This window comes from Anopheles ziemanni, chromosome 2 (assembly GCF_943734765.1).
Source record: "Anopheles ziemanni chromosome 2, idAnoZiCoDA_A2_x.2, whole genome shotgun sequence".
In the NCBI taxonomy this organism is placed as follows: Eukaryota; Metazoa; Arthropoda; class Insecta; order Diptera; family Culicidae; genus Anopheles; species Anopheles ziemanni.
Window position 1 is genome coordinate 17,783,696 of NC_080705.1, and position 21,361 is coordinate 17,805,056.

Genomic DNA, 21,361 nt, shown 5'->3' on the forward strand with positions numbered 1-21,361 from the left:
TGATTGAATGAGACAGAATGTTCCTCGTAAGACAGATGGTAGGACAGAGTAATACACACATAATATAACAAACCGCTTGCAAAACTAGTTAATATGTCAGTAGATGGAAAACAGTCTCCATAATGCATTCCCCGGTTCCCCAAACGACACGGTAAACTTACGCAACTGTATCTCCACGCATCTAAACTAACTAATAACAGTACACTAACTCGCAGCAGAGAGCAAAAGTTGGAGGAAAACTGTCCCAAACTGGAAATGAAAAGATAGCGAACTAAAAGAGAATGCAGCTAAGAGATAAAATACCGCTTGTTTGCTAACGCAAAAGCCACAAAACATGATAAAACAACACGAGAAAAAAACACACAAACACATTACAAACCTGAAACTGATACATTTCAACGAACGAAAAAGTGGCCGTTTGATCGTGTTATAATTTTGTCAACCCACTTAAAGGAATTGTAACTCGAGGAAGGAAGCAAAGGGTGGCGGATTCGGAACGGGATAGTTTTGTGTAAATTTCAGAGTGCTAAGTACATTTCAAATAAAACATAGAACCTTATCGTGTGTCATTAGAGCATGTTGTACGTTTTTATTCACACCAGAAACAATACCAAACGAAATTGTTACGAAATCGATGAGGTGTATAGCAGATCGGTATCAATGTTCATGGTGATATAATTGACCCCTAAATGATCGAAATCCGCGCACGATCCCTATGCGATATCGAATATTTTCCACACGAAGCTCTCACGCTCCATAATTCCAGTGGAATGGTGGAAGAAAAGAGAAAAGAAATCCATAAACATCACTATCTAATGCCGCTGACACTCGTATGAACACGATAAGATCGCACGCAGCATCGTTCCACATAAACCACGTTACTTTATGAAACCCATTGGAAGCCCATTTCTTCTTTCCCTTTCTCTCTGTTTGAAGATTAGGTCATGTAAGGCCAGATTCGGGTGCGTTCGGCCATTCAGCTGTCTTTAAAGGTGAGTTATAGTGTCACATTTTTGGTTCAACTTCGACACCACCGTGAAGGTGTCAAAGGGAGCTCCTTAAGTTGATTTCTTTACGATCGTTTGTAAAGCTGAAGTGAATGTGATATCGGGTATCGGGAGTACAAGATGTTGACCAAGTAATGAATTCGACCTCGCCATTTCGATATCTTAAACTATGTTAAAAGAAATTTTCACTCTTTAAATAAGTCCTTTTTAGATATGCGGAAACAACACATGTTTAAATTCACTTTTTCCATTATATTTAATACACATACATACATTTTTACTTAGACACTTTCTTCGCCTCTTTACGATACATTAAACATACGGTTTATGCTTCACAATCACACAATAATAGAGGGACGATAAGTTCACATAGCAATAAGTAGACGTGAATGTACACCACATTTAGATACTCTTGAGACGGTTCAGATCGACACACTAAACTAATCCTGCTTTTCTGCTTACACGAACTACATTATATGTCTCTCCCCAAAATCGAACTGTACATCAGAGCAAAACCCTACCAACTAATAAGTCTTTCCGATACAAAAGAAAGCAGATTTGCAAGAAATCGGATCGGGCGGGATCGCACGGGATCCCTCCTCCCTTCTCCCTTAACACGCATTGGCATCGATGTCCATGGAACGGTGGGCCGATTTGTTCCGGCGACACAGCTGCAGCACAATTTCGCCCGTTTTGATGCTCTTGAACAGCTTGACCGCCTCGAGGTGCGTGAGGTCGTGGCAAACCTGCCCGTTGACGGCGAGCACTTCATCGCCGGCCCGCAGCCGACCATCTTCCGCCGCCTGTCCCGACGGGAGAATGCTCTTGATGAAGATACCGAGCGCTCCGCGGGGACTATCGCGCCCACCGACGATGGTAAACCCGAGCGACTTCTTACCCGGGCCCTTCTCGAACGCGACCGTGTGGAACGAGCAGAGGGACGACTTGGGGCGCCGCGGGAGCGTACAGAAGTTGCTCATCGATTTGTCCAGCTCGAGCGAACCAGTACCGCTGCTGGTTTCCGCATCGTCCGAGGTGGATGCGTGCAGTTCGAGCTTTTCGTCGTCGCACAGGTTCATCGTGCTTTTGGTGGTGGTAAGGTGAGGGTGGGGGTGGTGGTGGTCCTGCTGCTGGAGGCCACCCTGGGAGGATTGCTTGCCGACGAGCGAACGTCGGACGACGTGCTTTGAGGTGTTGGACTGTGATGGGACATTTTTGGTGAACGAACGTCGTTTCGCACAATCTAGCGAGGGCGGTTGGGAGTCCACTTCCGTCCCGGGGATTCCCTCGCAAGCGGTCACCAGACTGCTGGTCAACGATGGTGGTTGTTGCTGTTGTTGTCGGCAAACCATCGACAGTGGTTGCTTGGATCGTCGCGGTGTTCCGAGTGTGTTGTACTTATTACCATCGATTCTAAAACAAATCAAAAAGATGAGTCAGTATGAAAAGCAGGCTAAAGAAAAGGTTCCCCTTTACAACTCACTTGATAGCAATCGACGCGTAGTTAGTGTCCTGCTCGGATCCGGTCTCGCTACCACTGTGGTCCCTCCGCTCGTCCTCGAGGTACGAATCGAGGGACACCTTCCGGCTGTTCCGGAACAACTTTCTGCTGGCGGACGACGGTGGCCGCGACGTTGGTGGCTGCGTACCTTCTTGCTCTTGCTCGTGATCGGTGCCATTTGCCCTGCTGCGACAAATGACAAGATCGATGCTGGTGCGGCCTCCGGTGCGCCCCCGGGACCCACAGCTATTCAGCAGGTCCTGAACCTGTCGCATCGAGAGCCCGCGCAGCCGTTTCCCGAGGATGTTGACAATTTCATCGTTCGGCTGTATCGAACCATCCCTGGGAGAGATAATGAAAGAGGCGTGATTAGAAAAGTGCGAACCGGTTTGTACGACCGGAAAGAAGGTTGGGTATCGATCGAAAAACACGTCCGTCTATTGTCAACTAGATCGGTCGTGCGGGAGGGAGGTCGTTAAAACTGAAAGGCCACATCAAGCCACAGGAGCCTAAGAACACACCAAACGACGTGATAAAATGGCTTGCGCTTCCAAAAGCAAATCAGCGTTTCCACGGCGACGGCGACGACCGAAAACCGGTTTCCCTTGATCGACATTCCGTCACCAGTCAAAAGTCAGTCGAGGCGCCAGCGAGGTGGCTTGCTTACCTGTAAACAAGTCCTCCGGGCAATACGTGGGCCACCTTGTAGCGGTTGCTGACTTCCCCGTCGGACGTGGCGATCGGTGTCACAATAATACCGAGCCCGCCGGCATCTTCCGCCGCGCACCCGTCGGGTTCTGGTCCGTCGTCTAACCGGATAGTGACCAGCTTAAACTCGGTGCTATCGACAAAACCGTTCACCACCTTCGACGGAATGCTCGGGATCGATCCGTCGTGAAACACGTCGTCCGTTTCGAGGATGGACGAGGCTCCCGACTCGTTCACGAGGATACCGGAATCGCCATCCTCCGCGTCGGTGTGTCCACCGGCCGGGCCGATCGTTCCCCCTGTGCCGCCCGTAACCAGCACCAGCTCCACATCGACATCGTCAACCAGTGCGTTAGTGTGCTTCTCCGGTTTGAGTTCGGGTCGCTGCGGAGATGGTTGCTGCTCTTCAATGTCCTCGTAATCCTTCGGCATGACATTCGCCTGAAAGTCGGCCAACCCGGGCAGTGCACCGTAGCTTACGCTTCTCCGGCTCGCCTCGGACAGCTTCGAGGAGGACTTTTTCAACGATTTCGTCGCCGAGAGGTAGGCCGCCATCGACGAGTGGTTGGTCTTCTGAGCCGCCGCACCGCCCGAGTTCGTTGAGTAGATGCGCGAGAACAGCTTCTGCGTTCGATCGGACATGGCCCGAATTTTGTTCGTGAAGTTGTCCTTCTTCTTTGGGGTCTTGAAGCCAGCGGAGGCGGCGACTACCGACGAGGCGGCCGCACTCTCCTCCTGCTTCAGCGCCTCCAGCCGCAACCGGAAGGCAGTTTCGATCGGCCCGAGGGTGGTGCGCATCTGCGCAAACCCGTACGTTTCGTCGTGATCGCCCGGATCCATCGGGACCGTCCGCGTCGACATTGCCGCCGGATGGTGTTCGTTCTTTGGTAGTTCGACGTTCGGAACCTCGTCACTCGTCCGGTCAATCGCAATCTGCACGACTGCGCTCGAGGACGATAAGCGTCGACGGGGGGCGACGGTCGGTCCCTTTCCTTTCCCTCCACTCGCCGCCGATGTTGCTCTGCTCGTGTCGACGGTGATAGGGCTTTGGTTGTGGTTGTGGTTGTGGTGGTTGTGCTGCTGCGGGTGCGTCAAGCTGTCCGTCGTCGTCGTAGTTGAAGCGATCGCTGCTTCCTCCTTTGTTGACGTGTGCTTCGGTGAACCTAATCGTTGCAACTGCAGCGTCGCCACCGCCTGCTGTCGACTAGCGATCGTGTGCGCTGTTTTCGTACCGTCGCTATCAGCTTCGACCGAAAAAACCGCACCACACTTCCAGCCGGCAGTCGATGACTCGTCCTCCGCTTCGCCGTCCACGTCGACTTGTGGTTCGCCTGAAGCAAGTTGCGTCACATGTCCCACGACGCCATCATCGTCGTCGTCGTCGTTGTTCGTGGGATGTCGATTGTCGGAATCTGAAGCGACCGAGCTGAGAAAGATTAGATCGTCGACGGACTTGTAGAGCGGATGTCGCGCCTTCTGTGCCCGGTGCAGGGTCGCACAGCTTCCGAGAGCGGTCCGCCTCGGTAGACACGTGCCCTCCTCCTCCCCGTCCCCGGCGTTCGACTGCTGCTCGAGACTGATCGGCTGGTAGCAGGACAACCGCGTACTGCCGAGCGGGTTCTTCTTTTCCCGGTACGGTATCGATCGGTGACCGAGCGATGGACTCGACCGACTCTCGATCGTGTCGACAATGTTCCCGATCGAGCGGCTCAACTGTTTGTACAATGACGTGCTGTTGTTGTTGTTGTTACTGCTGTAACTTCCATCCGCCGGCCCCTCATCTGCCCCGCCGGTGGAGTCTTTCTTATCGCCGGCCGTCCGCTGTTGGAGTATTCTGCGCGTGACGGGCGTGGCACCGGCCCCGACCTGGCCACCGTTTGCGGCCGCTGCGATCGCCTGCTGCTTGTGCTTGATGCGGATCGGCGAAACGTAGCGACCTTTCGGCCGCTCGATAACCCGGCCCTCCTCGATGCTGTAGCAGTTGATGCCGGACGATCCGGTGCGCTTCGCCCAGTTGACGGGTGAGAGATCTGTTGTCGAACAACAACAACCAGCCGGCGATAAAGAAAGAATGAAAGAAAGGAATGAGAAATAGTCGCGAATATGTCAGCTAATAAATCATCAAGTAAATTATATTTATGTACTGTATCTCCGTCGCCTTGTTTTCCCTCTTGCGAACTCCTCCGGATGTCCCAGGAAGTGCGGTATTTTGTGTTTGCCAAAATAAACAAGGAAGAAAAGGAACTGGGACTGGGACAAGGGGTTCGGCCAAAATGTGACAACCTTATTGAGAGATGAATTTCACCATCATCATGACAAACATGAACAATAAATTATCACTTTTCTTGCAGTGATCTCTCGCTAAACAAACTCGTCCACTTTCTAGCGTGGTTGTTGGGTTCGCTTCTCCAGGGAGGCAAAATAGAACACACAAACACACTCCAGGCACCAAGACGTCTCCTTCCTTGGCTCTCTTACGGCCCCCGTTCCGGAATCCGGATACGGATTCGAAGTAAGACGTTTATAGCATCGACAAAAGAAGGGGAAAAAACGGTAAGGCAGGCGCCTTAATTGACACAAAAAAAAGGAAACATTTTCCAGCTAACCACCGACATATGCAGATGGGTTTGGTTGTTCAACCGTTCGACGGGTTTGTGCCCATTTTTAAGTCACTTTTTGCTTCTTTACTTGCGTTATTTTGCTTACAATTTTTTGTCCCAACTCCTTTTTTTATATATTTAAAACTGCAGTTTTCTTTTTCTTGAGTACTTCATTTACCCACAACGGTCTTTGCATGTCCGACATAACACTTCCCGGGCTGGAAAAGGTGAAAATAGTTCAAGCAGCCCAGTTCTGAACCAGCAAACGCCAGGCACACCAAGGCAAATACACACAAACACACAAGCTCACACACGCCTTTTTGCAAAAGAACTGACTGATGGAACGAATGCAAGACGTCGACTCCCGCTGTGAGGGGTTCCACCAGTTTCAACCGCGAACCGCGATCGGTCCGTTACCGTTTCTAGCGAAAAACGAAAACAAGAAGGAAGGTTTCCAGTGTCGCGAAGAAAACATGCAGTTGCCGCCGGTTGTCGGGCGGAGCATTCCCGGGCCAGACGGAAGGTTCCGAAAAATGCACTCACGGTATTCCCGGCGGGGTTGCAACAGGCCAATGTGGAGCGTGTGATCTTTGCGTGGAACGAATTCGTCAACAAATTCTGACAAATGCAGAACAAGTCGTTCGAGTTCCTGGAGGGACCAGTCGGACAGAATTCGGTGGGGCCTATTTTCCACACACAACTCCGCGGTTGAAGGACACAGAGGAAAAAAAGAACACACACACTGAAACACATGGAAAAACCCGGACTATTTCGTCGATCGATGCTGTGTTGGAATCTTCTCCTTTGACTGACTTAAAGATATGCACCTCAAGATATTGCGCCTAAGATAGCCACAAACGTCCACAGGGACACAGGTCGGTTGCCCACTCCGCCGCCTTGGGTTCGCGCCAGCTGTCCCCTTTCCGTCACCACGTGTTCCGCTATCCCACCCCTCCGCGACCAAAGTCGCGATCGCAGCGAAAAATGCACTCGCGCTACTAAACGCCACACGTCGCGCAAACAGACTGCGGTGATCGCCAGCCGACTCCATATGAGTCGCGACGTCCGCTCCACGCGAGTGTGGACCAGTTGGGCGTGAAGGGAAGGACACCAGCGAACGCAAGTGTGCGAGCGAGCGAGCGAGAGAAAGTCATCGCGAACGATCGCGACACACCATCACCATCATCATCATCATCATCATCGCCACCACACCACGAGTAGCGACCTACGGTGCGTTACCAGTGCTGATAGGACAAAACGATGGCGTGTACTGAAATTTAAAGTACGAAGAAGTTGAACACAGAATGACGGCTCCCGCTCCGGGAGGTGACGGTTTTAGGGGCCGATCAGCTGCGGATGTGCCACCGGATCGCGGATGACGTAAACCTCCGGGCAGGGTGCTTATAGCATCGGGGCTTCCTTCTAGAGGATGGGAAAGTGCGCACTGTCAATATGTCGAATGTGATCATATTTTTAATTTCTTTTTTCCTGTGGGATGGGTAACAATCAGCCTCATCATTATTCCAAAACCAAAAGGTAAGAAGTAAAAACGTGCCTCCATCACACCTGAAGACTAAACTCCCAAAGGTAGTCACTATTCTGATAGCAACGAGATGCAAAGAGAGAGATACCTCAGAGGCGGGACTGGTGGGGCATAGTGACAACAATAAATTAACATAAGTATGCATAGCTTGATCAATTAACAGCTGGCTGGCCTTTTTTCTACAGCACGGCTCTGTCTCACTCACCAACACTGGCGAGTCCCCCGGATAGCGACTGCTTTGGGTTGAGGCAAAACACACCAAATAAAAAACCAAAGAGTTTGCCTCAGCTAAAAATGTTTTGCGTTGGTAAGCAATTTCCATGTGACGCACATGTGACACACCAATGTTCGGCAGACAGCGAGGCACGCTGGTCTATATGGTGCATGCACTGAGCAGCACCATTTGGCCGATCGATCGACGGTGATCATCGCCAAGTGCTGTTTGGTTTTTGTGGAGTGGCTTTTGGAAAGTCATTTGCGTATCGACGATTTGAAAAGCGCAGGATAAACACGGGATGGTAACGGCAAATACCCGGTGTCTCTGGTGCGAAAGCGGGAAGCTTGAGATATCAATTTGCAAAAAGCCAGTACAGTGACGCATCACAATGGAATAAATCAATACTGAACTCATACTTCAAAGGGGCTCATGAAAAATTCATAGTAGTGACCACGTTTTAGAAACAAGTACTTATTAGCATTTAAATACTTTGGTTAGACATGATATCTTAAGGAAGTACTCTGAAGTTATCACATCTTAACCGCGTGTATGACTTACTTACATCTGGTATTTAATTTTGGGGAACCCCAGTATATTTTAATACTTCCCGCCTCATCAAATCGGAGTAGAAAGAACTGTTTCCAGATGCCATCTGTTTTGTAAAAAACCATTCCTCCCGAGAACACGTGTGCTGATAAGCCCGGTAGTCCACTTTGGACGAGGCAAGAAGCGGGTCAAGGGCCTATTCTAGGGTTTAAAACCCCCGAAACCGAGAAAAAAGCTCCAAGAACGTGCGTCCATCCGGATGGAGGAGGTCATAAGAGGTTCATTGGTTCATTGAAAAGATAACACTTTAATTATGTTGGACATATTGAAATAGTCAAAAAAGACAAATAGAAACTATTGAGCTACTTCTTTTCTTTTGCGCTCGAGCGACTGATACCGACTGTTTGTGTTTGTGTTTTTTCCGGCGACCCCAAATTGACTCTTGTCCACAAGCAACGTTTGGTAACGCAACGTTTGGTTTGGCGGGTCTTCGAAGGCTTTGAGTGTCGACACTGTTTTCACCGAATCAAACCGAGCCTGACCGTTCAAAAGTGCGGTGGCCGGCGGTCAGCAAGGCGCAACGACAATCACTTTCTTTCCATCCATCCGAATCGGGGGGAGAGGATCAGTGAAAGTGAAATATGATTACCCCTCCCCTCCCGGCAACCCGGACAACACGACCCGACACCCACCCGGATCGAATAAACATCAACCGACGCACGAAGACGCACGAAGACGTGGAGGTGGAATTGTGTCTCCGGAATCTTGGGCGCAAATTGCATTATAAAACTCACAAATGACGGCGACACTGAGTCACGCAAGATTTGCGACCGTTTGCGAAATGGTGCGGGCATGTTGTAAAGTTGCAAGGTCGCAGCGAATTACGAATCGCGACTGGAGAGGAAAAATAAAACATGGCTAATTAATTAACATTAATTTAACGATGTCAATTCAGTCGGGGCGGTCATCTAAATCAATAGAGACACAAAAAAGCTGCCACACAAATAAATAAATAAATGAATAAATGGGGACAGATTGATAAACAGGAAAGAAACGGTCGTCGGAACCCGAAAACCTTCATCGCGAGACCGGAGCTTCGGCGGCTGCGGTAAAAAAGCACGATTAACTAATCATATAAATCCGCAATTACGCCTACCGCGGCTTCAGTTGGATACCTTCTGTTTTCGCGCTCATTGTTTTCCAACTCCCTCCACTGGAGAGAGAGAAAAAGCGAAAAGGTGGTCACTGATTTGTAGGGGGTGAAAGGAAATCAAACATCGACGAGGGTTGTCGAACGAAACCGCAAGTTCCATCCACCGAAAAGGCAGAAAGTTGCAGACCTCTGCCCGGCGCGGCAAGAGGGTTGACCTTAAGGCCACCGGGACCGGTTAGCTCGTGCTGACCCGTTGCGAAATCGAGATGAGATAAGAAAAGGTAGGCTTAAGGGAAGCGGGAGAAACCATGGCCATGGTGGACGCCCACCCACCCAGAGATCGATCGAGTTCGATGTTGAATCTCACCTGTGTGTGGAAGTCTTACAGGGAGAGTGGAAGCAAGTTCGATGAAGGTCGAGTCCTAGCTCAACACGACCACCAGTGACGTGTTCCAAAACTCTACATGGGAGCTCCCTTGGGAAGTCACGAGACTTTTCGGATGGGGCTGTACCCACAATTGACCTTAATTGAGTGTCTGTGGTCCAGTGAGAGAAATGGAATATCAGCTTCTCAACCTTTCTTTTCTATGTTTACTTTCCATGTTTACTTTCATCCTTGCCCGCGGGGATGCGTTTCATACCAAATATAAAAGTGAAAGTAAACGAGAAGCCTTCGTTTTGCAGCCATTAATCCTATTTTGAGTTTATCAACAAACTCCTTGACTATAAAACAACAAACCTGGTTTAAACCGGACGAACTATTCGATCAAATTTGCAACCAACATCAGCGGAAAGAGAAGTAAATGGCGAAAAGTCCTTAGGAAGCAGAACGCGAAAGATCAAACAAGCCCCAAAGCCATGGGAAAAGCCCATATTTTCCCATTAGAGGATGGGTTCTCCGCTCGGCTTGGACGATTGGGAAGACGAAGACGAAAACAAAACCTACAACAAAACCGGTAATAATCGAACCCTTTTGCCGAAAAGGGCAGCATAAACACAAGCCGCATCGTGCCGACCCTCTGATTACCGGCGATGTGATAATGCGAATCGTGACGCAAGAAGGATATACATACGAAAAAAAGCACCCAACCCTGCGACCTACACCGAAGAAATTGGCCCACAGGGCATACGATCTCGTAATGTTGCTCCCCCTTCGATGATGCTGCCCTCTCGCAACATAAAAACCCGTTTTCGCATCATCTGCATCAGAGCTTCGTCCTGTTCCCCTTTTCGGCGTCGGAGGGGTTTTTTTTTCGTGTATGTTTCACTTTTTCTTCTCCTCCAACGAGTGATTTCATCTTATGCCGACTTTTTTATTGCCTCGCTCCAGGTTCCATCTCTCTTTCGTATCTCTTTTAGAGGTCAATTATGTTACGTAAGACGAATCGGTTATTTCGTTGACTCATGGAACGGTATATGTTTGCAGGGTCGGTGGGAGGGTTTTGCTCGTAAAATTCGGGGAATCTACAGGCGACTCAACCCCGGCGCGGTGAAACCAGATTAGCAGATTGATTAGCCAGTTGTGTGCGCGCCGCTGATCCGAGCCGCCAGATCGTACCCAATTTGTGGCGGACGCGTGACAAATGGATTACATATCGCCCGTTCTAAGCGGGCGGATGGCGGATCTACTTAGGGAGAGTGTTAATAACTGGTAGCTCCAGCGGGAAGTTTTCCGACACACCGATCCGACTTCGTGTACACACACCTTTTCCTAGGTTCCCCGTGCGGTCAGTGACATTCACCCGGAGCGACATCAACGACGAGGCGTTATGATTAATGGGACGCGATCGCACATTAGCGGGATTCTAAACCATCGAACATCATCTTTCGTGCGTTAACTTCGCCGACTTTATTTTGGTTACTGGCCGGCTTGGAAGAGGAGTAATTAATTGCCGTAAGGGAAACCGCTGCCGATTTTGACACTCGACCAGTACGAGTGATCACCGGCAGGCGACACCTGGGAGACTTTCAGGCAGCGGAGGTCTTCTCTGGTCGGCAGGTGTGGCATCTCGGACCTCGGTCTTTTTTAGGACAGGATGAGAAACGATACTGGTTTCCCCCTGCTAAAGCCAAAGGGCTATCAAGCTCAGGTTTCTTACATCAACCAACACGAAGCGGCTTCCTAAGGAGCGTGCGGTATAATTTATTGCTCCGTTTGTCCCACAATCCAGTGTTAATGTGAGGCGCGGTCTGCGGATGATTCGTGGTTAAAGGTGGTCGTTTTCTTTTCAAAATATGGCCACTTCCAAATCTAGTGTGAACACAGGTTTCAGTTGAAAAATGGCTACATACATTTTCCGCCGATTTCCATCGAACACGTAGAAGATATGTTAATGATGAACTATTCTTGAAATTCTGGCTCTTTAAAGTTATCCACATTACCCTTGATTTTATCTTTCCAAATATCTGTTTCTCAAGAATTGTAATGATTATTCTTGGGAAAATGGTAATTGAATCCAAGAGTATCCAACCTCACAAAGTTCAGGAACACTGGCATACACCAAGGCGCCAAGTAGACTTACTAGACGCCACATGGCCGACATTAAAACCAGATGGATGCGCACGCTAGCAATGTTTCTATATCTTATCGCCTATCTAGGAACGATCTTTAGCGATCACCGATCGTCGCGTGATCGTTAAGGAAAAATTGCTCCAATTAGAGAAATTATCACCAGATATTCTGTGTCTTCCTGCAGTTTGCCCGCGTCAGGTGCAGCCAGAACTTGTCCAATCTCAGCCTCGACACCGAAGGCGACCGAGGTTGAGGATTTGTAATTGATATTTAGCGGATGAGCGTCGCATGTGTTCCGTCGTAATTGCAACCGGTTGCGACTTTGTGAACGCCGTTGTCGAAGAATGTCGAATGTCGCCCAGCTCCAGGCCAGCCTCGTACCGCGGTAAACCGATCCCGACTAGCCGAAGAGCGGGCAGTGGGGACGCCTGTTCAATCTGTCTTGTCGTGGGCCATCAAAACATTTACCACGAAACGGCGTGGAATGGGATGGCATGCAACGCAGCAGCAGAAGGAGGACAAATAAACGCATCCTCCTAACTGCTTGCGGCGACCTCATGGTGGAGAATGCATGATCCGTTCCTGGCTACCTATATGAAATAGCAACATAAATGGGGAGCTTCGCTGGGATGGCGGTAGGAATTTCGCAAGAACTTGTGGCGACGGCAATCTCTTCCGGCCCTGCAGAACGCAGAAGAGGACCGAGACGACGACGACGACGACGACGACGACGATGAGCACGTGAGTTATTAGCATCTGTCAGTGAGAAAAACGCAAACGAATTACGACAGGAAATGGGTCGTTTTATTTTTATTCCACCGCTGCCATACGCTGAATTGTAAAGTGTCGTCTTCCAGCCCGGTTTGTCTTGTGCGTATGTGTGCGAGCAAGTTGCTACATACAGTGGAGTATATTTATACAACTCATTCCTGGCGTTCGGGAGGAAATAAGGTCCTCCATACGGAGCGTGAGAATAGTCGGGCGCCTTAGAAATCGCACCATGCTGTACGTAACTAAATTACAAATCGAGACGACGATCAACGATGTGAATTTAAAATGTCTATCATAATTTTCATTCCGTCAATCACAGCCCTTCCGAAAAAGAGGAGTTTTGTTCGATCATTGTTAGAAATCAATTCAAATTTTCAGGACAATCGGTGGATGAACAGGGAATGATTTGATCGACACAACTTCAAACTTCAAACTTCAAACGATGCAGTCTGGAAGCAGCGAAGGCATATTTTTCCACCCGGAGGTCACTCCTCTAGAGGCTTTTCAAAATAGCAATGGATCCAACACATCATTATATTCGCCCATACTCAACTCCAGCCCACGGATGCACAACGAATCACGAACTTCATCAGTAATTTGGCGCGTTGGGTTCGAACAAAATTTTGCATTCCTCACATGACCCGACCGATCAAACCGATACGGTACAGTGAGCGCCATTGTAACGATGGCCACCATTCGCCCCTCCTCTCCACCATTGATGGGATGCATCCTCCGCTTACCAAATCATCATCCGCGCCGCTAATGATTATGATTACCCTGTTTCTGCGTGCAGCGGTAGAGTTTGCAGGTTTGGGAATTATGGGCCATCAATTGCGACGGCTCAGGAGATCTGGACACTCTCCGAAAAAAAAAACGATGAATGGGGCATGGGAATGATTGAAGCGAGCGTGATTTGGAACTCCAGTGGGGCATCGGAGCTGTCAGTGTGATGGCCTTTTAAATTCGCGAAATAAATCAACAGAAAACGGCGCGTGCACCTTGCGAGCTTGTTCTTAACGAAGCAAAGCAGAAGGACTTTTGCTTCATTAGATCCCCAACGCGATGATCCTCTGACCTATGACGACCGTTTGTTATGCGTTTTTTTATGTTGTAACGCAAAGCGAAACCGATTAATGTACGAGGTAATTACCTTGCACGGACGTCTTAATTGGTGCCTTGCAATTATTCACACCTTTCTTTCAAGATCGCGATCGGTTTGACTTGACCTAGGGTCCAATTTGAACCTGCGCCGTGCTGTTTGGCGAAATCAGCGCTAATCATGTTGTAATAGTTGCTAACCGATAATTGAGGTAGGAGATAATAGGGGTAGAAGAGATTGGGGCAAGATGAACCGGTATAAACTTTAGGAAAGACGTTGCAGTTTTCCAAACTTTGTGTACTTGGTATGATCCTAACTAAATCAACTCAAGGTTGATCACATGCTGCATCCTCATAAACGATTAATTTTCAACGTCCTGTATTGAAACATACGATGGAAAAAGTTTTGCAATGAAACGAATTGGCATTTGTTGTTAAAAAGAAATGTAACAAAACTTGTAGAAGGAGAAATGTAACAAAAGTAGTCTCTATAAATAGTTAAGAGGAAAAGGGTGTTCTCAAAAAAATTGTAAAAAAAATTGAGAGATTCGATGTCGTTTTGTTATCTTTTGGAAGTCTCTGATCTTGTATCTGTAAGAGAATTTTCTGTTACAATTTGGGATATTTTCAGTTGATTATAAAAAATTAATGTGTTTCACTTGAGTGAAAAAGTTCATATTACCTCACTTTACCCTATTTTTTGAGCTGCAGCTTTTCCTATAGGCCAGTATCTAATTCCTCCGATTGCTAAATTGAAGGGATTTAATTAAAATAACTCCTTGATTAAATTGCCAGGCGCGTTTAGTTCAGGCCGTTCTTTAACCTCTTGAACCTTTCCTAGCGGAGGAATTCATGCCGAACGACATCAATCGCCGCCTGGAGAGGTCTACGATTTCCTCCAACAATCGACTTGATCACTCGTTGCCAACCATACGCGTAATGGCTCCAACTCCCTGACCTGATTCGGCCATAAGATGAAGTTTATATTTCCTTCCACTACCGGACCGGAAAGCAGTGGTGGAGTTTCCGCGGAGGAGAAATGCCTTCCAACAGGAACTGATCATCTGTTTCCTGCCCTACGCCCACACACACACGCCGCGCCGCATTTCAACCGGACCTAACCGGTGTTGTTAGGTCAGCCCTCAGCGACTACGACTACGGATTTTGCTACGCTTTTGATGGCTTTTGCGCCCCCTTTGGAATGGTCTCGTGGTTTCAGAAAGAAAACCTAGCGGGTCGCGGGAAACGATACAAAGCAAAGGCAACCCGATACGGGGTGGTTTTCCAGCGACTTTTGTGGTCAAAAGGTACTGCACGAGCCGCAATGTACCGGAAGGTAGCTTTTGAGGTTACGTGTACGTGCCTGTTTCAATTACCATTCGGGTTGTCCCTTCCCCCGCTCGCTTTCTCCGCCTCGGACGTGTGTTCTCTGTTGGGTGGTACTGCTTCGGAAACAACATCCAACATTAGCCACAGTTCGGGGGGGCTGCGCAAATCCGGGAATTTGATCCAATTTTCCGCCAAACGAAAAAACTGCCCCGGCGCATTTCACCCTTTCACTGCGCGTGGGAGGATCGGGAGGAGGGGGTGAGGAAGCGGCGAAAAAGCATGAAAACGGGCATCTCTGATCTTACAGGTCACCACTACCACCAGCACTACCCGCAACCGATCGATTTCACGAGCACTTTACCGGGATTGAGATCGCACGATCGGCGGAGCCGTCTTCGGGAACAGATGCTGCACCCTATTTCTTCCGCAATGGGGTTCCGCACTTATCAGAGGGTGGAGTTTAGTTTTCGGGGAGAGCGCATTACCGGGCTTGGTTGGAAAATTCCTTTTTTTACCAAAGGAAAATTGAACCGGGTGGGTTGAGGTTCAGTGGGTCAATGGTTGGTCAGCAAAGGCAAGCACCCGCCCAGGATGAGTTAAGTCGAGTAAATTGAATTAATAAGGTTAAGCTATTTAATTTCTGTTGAGGGCGAAAAAAATCCCACCTCTCTGCGAGAGGAATCCGTAATGTGTAACGCCCTCCAGATAGCGCCGCCGCTGGAACGACCATTTCTTTAAATGGATTTTCTCTCCCAGCGTTTCTCAACACTTTTCCCACTCCCGATGGGTGAAAAATCTACGAAGGTTTGGAAAGAATTTTATAACCTAACGCCAATGTGGAGCGGGGCACTTAAAACGGATCGAATCGGGATCAAGTTTATCGCCGGTTTCGTTTAGCCCTTGGACACAAATCCATTAGATTTCCCGTCCCTTCGGAGATAGCCTTTTCAGCTGGCCATTACATCATCCATAAGCTAAATAAAACGCCTCCGGCTTGGAGACGGTTATTTAATAAAAGGAAAACTGATGGAAACAAAACAAAATACTAACGAAACGAAGTTGGTAATATTGCTTTATTTTTCCTTTCCATAAATCACTATTTAGAAGCGGTGGAATATTTAAAAAACGATGATCGGAAAACGCATAAATCACCCGACCGTGCGATATCGGAAATCGAACTTCAAAGTGGAACTGCGACAGGTGCCACGGGCGCAAGTGGGTCTTAGCACCACCACCACTACCAAGTCCCCTTTCCTGACGCTTGACGCCCGCTAATCCGTTTCCGCGTTTTAATTAAATGCCGAGCAAAGTGTAACGGACGGGCGGGCAAAAGAAAAACTTAAAACAGACCAAATGTGTTTAAGCTGGAAACAGCCGAATCGGTCTCAAGTGGTCATCTTGAGTTAAACATGTGGTCGTTTGCTTTCCGCGCGCCAGTTTAAGCTGCCTGCCTGCCGTTCCTTAACAGGCTCGAGATAAATTATGCAAACACCAATAACGGAGAACATGTTGTTGTGTTGCGTGATCGAGTATCGGGATCGCTGAAGGATTAAGCTCGGAATCGTTGGGAGAAAGTGTTTTCGATACTTCAAGATACATAAAAATTAGTCTTATGAAACAAATTTTAGTAACAATGGAATTTGAATAATTTTGATTACATTAATAGGGCATTTCCCACGGATGTAGAAGTTACCAGATGACTCATTAACCGACATAAGCGCAAGGGATCATATGCTCCCCGAATGTGGCACACGATGGAGACAACAAAAAAACACAAACTCCGGCGGATTTGGGGACATCGTTTGCCTTCAAGAAACATCGCAAACATGACACCGATGCTCCACTGAACCAACCAAACATGTCGTCTGCGCACGGAAGCAAACAATAACACCCATAATAAATAGGCCGGTTGGTTGTTCCTTGTTGTCCATGCCGGGTGACCACCCCGCCATTCACCCACTCACCTTCCGTCGTGGACCCAATGTCTTGGTTTGGTTTTATTTTTAACTTGCGTTTGTTTTAGTTTTAGTCCGACCTCAAACCGGGGCGGCGTAAAATATGCGCACTACGTGATCGCGAGGAGGCCAATCTTACATGGCAATGACAATGACCGGCACTTCTGCGCCGCAGAGTTGGCGCATTTTGTATGTGCGGCAAGTGCAGGCCGGCTGAAGAAGTCGGGTGCATTCACATCAACGTGTGATTTATGTGTTCGCCTCAGTCGGTCGGAGATCCCTTTACGAAATCGACAAAGTACGAAGTTCCTGTTCCACTTTTTTTGTGAAGCAGCCGCTGATGACTTCAGGGTGAAACCGCGCGGTACGATGATGAGCCGGTCATCATTTTTGGCCCACCTTAACGTTTGAAACGACTTCGTGGTTTGGGAAATGCCATGACATGAAGCTATCAATTTCAGCTTCCTTAAAAATGATTTAGTCTGCAACGAATATCGATGAACATCTTCTCACGACGGAAGCAAGCTTCACAACGAATTCAGGTAAGAACAGCTGCCCGGTTTGTTCCATCATAAATCATGCGATTTTACGAGAATTTTATTCGACACAAACAGTCCATTTGGCAGCGCACCTTCACGATGGGTGTGGGTGAAGGCGTCGATAGGAGGGGAATCTTCATCTTGAAGATCGTTTGTGGAGCGTCTTCCACGATCAGAATGCCACCCACAGGATCGATCCGGGCGTGCAAAATGGATTCCTCGTGCGGGGGCTCAAGTTCTGGAGAGAGGTTGACAGAAATTAACATAGCTTCACATCGTTTCCAATTAAGCGAACAAGTTCATCCATTCGCCGATGGGCGGTTGGAGGGGGAAGATTGTTGCTGACACGTGGAACATGTGTATTGAAGATTAGCAATTAAATTTATCATCCTATCGCTCGCTTAGAATGAGCCTGTCGACGCGAACGCTCCTTCCGCCTGTGGGAGATCATTAGAACGCCATCTCACGGGCGTCAAGTGATGCAAACTCCCCCGGAGTTGTTTGACTTCGAATCCACAGGGGTTGCGTTGCGTGCGCCTAACAACGACAACATCCAGAGCACGCCCGATGGCGCTGGCCTATTTATAGGAGACTGGACCGACGGACCAACAGGACGAGAACAATTTCGAACGACCGATTGTCGACCATTCCGCCACACGCTCCGGCGGATTACGTTCATCCTCAATCACGTGTCCCGCTGGGCAGTGTGTATGTGTGTTTTGTTTTCTGTTAATCTGTTTGTCCGCCGTCAGCAGCTGTTCTCGTTTTGCGAACTTCTTGCGGAGAGTTCCGATTCCCTTCCGAACGCAACCTCGGGGCGCTCTAAGGCTTAATTTCCGATTCGACGCATTACACGCTGCGGGAGCAATGTTGTTTGCTTGGCGAGGATCTTCGTCTGCAAGACAACTTCCTCCTGTGACCAGGCCGAGAAGAGAATTTGCATTGAGTCTTTCCCCCTCTCGCGTCGCTGAATTGCATTGCGTGCGAACATCCTGCGTTCATTAGGCTCGGACGCACGCTTTCTTGAGCTTGGAATCCCCGATCGTTAAGCTGTCAGCAAAGCGTGTGGAAACCGTGGAAGTGGAGAGGTTTTTTTGGAGCATATGCAAAATCGGTCGTTTCCTGCACTTCGTATGGTTTGGGGTTCTCGACCGTCTTGTGCTTCCGCCGAGAAGTTCTTCCAACATCCGGCTATCACCAAAAAATTGGGGTGTTTTCGGAAATCGCCGATCAGAGACATTGTTCGTGGCATAAGGATTTAATTAAAATGTACATCGCAACGATGCGAGATCATCGGGAATCTTGGCAATGGCACGCAGGGAACGATTTGAGGCGGATACAACACAAACACTCACCAATTCGGGACTTCCGTGGCGTGGTGGCCGTTCCGGACTGTAAGAACTTTTGCGGACTTGTACTGCTGCTTCCGCTGTGACTATCACTGGTGTAGGAAAACGGTGAGGAGGTACTGCCGGTGGTGGAGGTGCTGCTGCTGCTAGAGTTGGACGAACTCGTCGTCGTCGTCGAAGGAGATGATCCGGAGCTGGAAGATCCGCTCCCAGAGCCGGACGAGGAGTTCGACGAGCTCGACGGGGAGTTCGTCAGCCCGACGGAGGCCGATAGGCCTACCGTCCCGAACCTTCCGCTGACACTGCCCGGACCATCACCCGCACTGCGTCGACGCAGTGTCCCCATGCAATCGGGACCGTCTAGCTGCTGATGCAGCCGCATCGTCGTCGTCGCCATCGTGGCCGGTTCATTACCGAACACATTCCCCGACTCGGAATGTCGCAGCGGTGACAAACTGAGCAGTTTCGGCGACTCGGTCGATCGTTTAAACCATCTCATTTTTGCTGGCCAATTATCTCGGGCTCGGGTCCCGGGTAAGTGTTTGTCGTTAGCGCACCGCCGAGGGTCGGTAAACTCTGCAAAGTAGAGGGGAGAAGATGAGAAAATTAGTATGAGGAAGGGTGTAAGAAAAGGCAATCGCAAAAGTAAGAATCCACCGGCGATTAGGAAGATGCTCGAGCGGATAGACCTCAGAAGAGTCTCGCTGGAGTGTATTTAATTGAATTCATCTTTATAGACACAATAAAAAGTGTATCTTTAAGCGATCGTTACGACGGACCATCGGGCGTTTGCGTCACAGGGCACGTTCCAAACCCCAACGTCTACTTCTGAGCGCTGTGCCGATGTCACCGGTAGCCTGAACATCTTCACCAGGGCCGGCTCTCGTGGAGGTGCACATTAAAACCCATTCGAAGGTACAAATGATTACCGCCCGCTAATCAATACACGCTGCCGCCGTCGGCGTCGCGCGCTCCGCAGTTTAATTGCGGCCGTTAAGCCCAACTTCTTCGGATGTTTCTTCGGCCGAACGAACAGCAACAACAACAACATGCAACCTGTTCCCTTCAATAGAGTGGAAATTTACTGTCCCCTGGGTGGTGGGGAAACTTTGTACCGAAGGTACGTGCCCTCAAGATGGTGCAATGGTCTTTTCCACGTCCCACACACAGTGGTTAGGCGAGCGGTCGTTTGGTTTGACATTTCATGACACTAAATTGCATCTGAATTTTTTTTTTTCTCATAGGAAAGTACGATGGTGTGATGAGAAATATTAAGAATATTATACATTTTAATGCAGGAATTTAAAAAAAAAAGTCTTTCGGAATATACCAATGAAATAAGATAGATAAACAATGACTAAACCGAGGAATCAATTTCGAGAAGTGTCACGACTATATGAATGAATGGCAGTTGAGATTTTACCTAATTATAATGCTTAGTTTACATGAAACGCAAAGCAACCATTGCAAACCATAAAATTCTGTCGATCAGTCAACTGTCAAAATGTCCAAAAATGTGTTTTTCGGTCGGTGATTGAAAAATCATTTTAAAAATATGTTTGTTGAGAAGATTTTGGTAAGCATATTACTTCTCTGTTGTTTGTTTACAGTTAAAGACGAAAGACACTGAATACGACTGCATTTGTATCGGCTCAAGAATATAAGCGTCTGACACGAAATGCAAAAAAAAAAAGACAGCAAGACTGATATTTTGCGCGTGTATGTGCAATACTTTGTGCTTCACGCAAACCTGCCATAAAATTTTGTAATTTTGACCTAACAACCCCTCCGGCTGAACTACTGTGCGATGTGACGCAGAAGAAATTTGCTGGAATTAGCAAACGACAGCAAAAAACACAACGCCTTTTATTATACGATACAACATGTTTACATTAACCGTTTGTATGTGTTAGGAATGAAAAAAAGGGAAACACATAAAACACCTACCAAGAAACAGGTCCATTCCGAGGTGAGCTTAAGGGAATAGTAAAACGTCTTCCAAGAGACGTTCGTCGCATCGCATAAACATAACTGGATATCGCCATGCGGCACCGATCGGTCACCGCGCCCACGGGTGCAAAACGGGTGCAATTAGCCCTAGAGCAAACGAGCCTAGGGGGAAGATGGATAGGGGGACACTAGGTAGGTACTACAGTTGCAAACAATTAGCCAACCCCGGGATCGGGAGAGCTGCCGAAGCGGCTCATCAGTGTCAGGATGCGATCAAGTTCCAGACCGATGGGCCGCGCTAGGGTTGTGATTTATTTCATTTTAACTGCCATCCTCCGACCGAGCTGGCCAGAACACTGGATGGAATGGAGATGGATGGATAGCGTTCACAAATGGCGGGGTACTGGTGCCGCAAGAATGCGCAATCTGTTGCGGGGGTAATTAGATGTAAGTGTCTTGGGATTGTGTCGCCGGGCGAATAAACGGGGTTGCAATGCGATTGACCATTCGAAATGTTGCAAACATTTATTGCAAAACATTATCTGAAGAATGGCCATAACTATGATCGTGCTTTGATATTGCG

The 21,361-nt window shown here is 48.5% G+C and overlaps 1 protein-coding gene across 1 annotated transcript; it reads right to left on the reverse strand.

The window, feature by feature from the left end:
* Window positions 1-1,618: 1,618 nt before the first annotated feature.
* On the reverse strand, window positions 1,619-19,327 carry LOC131281749 (serine-rich adhesin for platelets-like). The gene is made up of 5 exons (XM_058311098.1): window positions 18,835-19,327; window positions 4,639-5,246; window positions 3,176-4,485; window positions 2,491-2,850; window positions 1,619-2,420 (listed from the first exon to the last, which is right to left on the reverse strand). Exons 1-5 carry the CDS (start codon window positions 19,325-19,327, stop codon window positions 1,619-1,621), a joined length of 3,573 nt encoding a protein of 1,190 aa, XP_058167081.1.
* Between the last annotated feature and the right edge of the window lie 2,034 nt (window positions 19,328-21,361).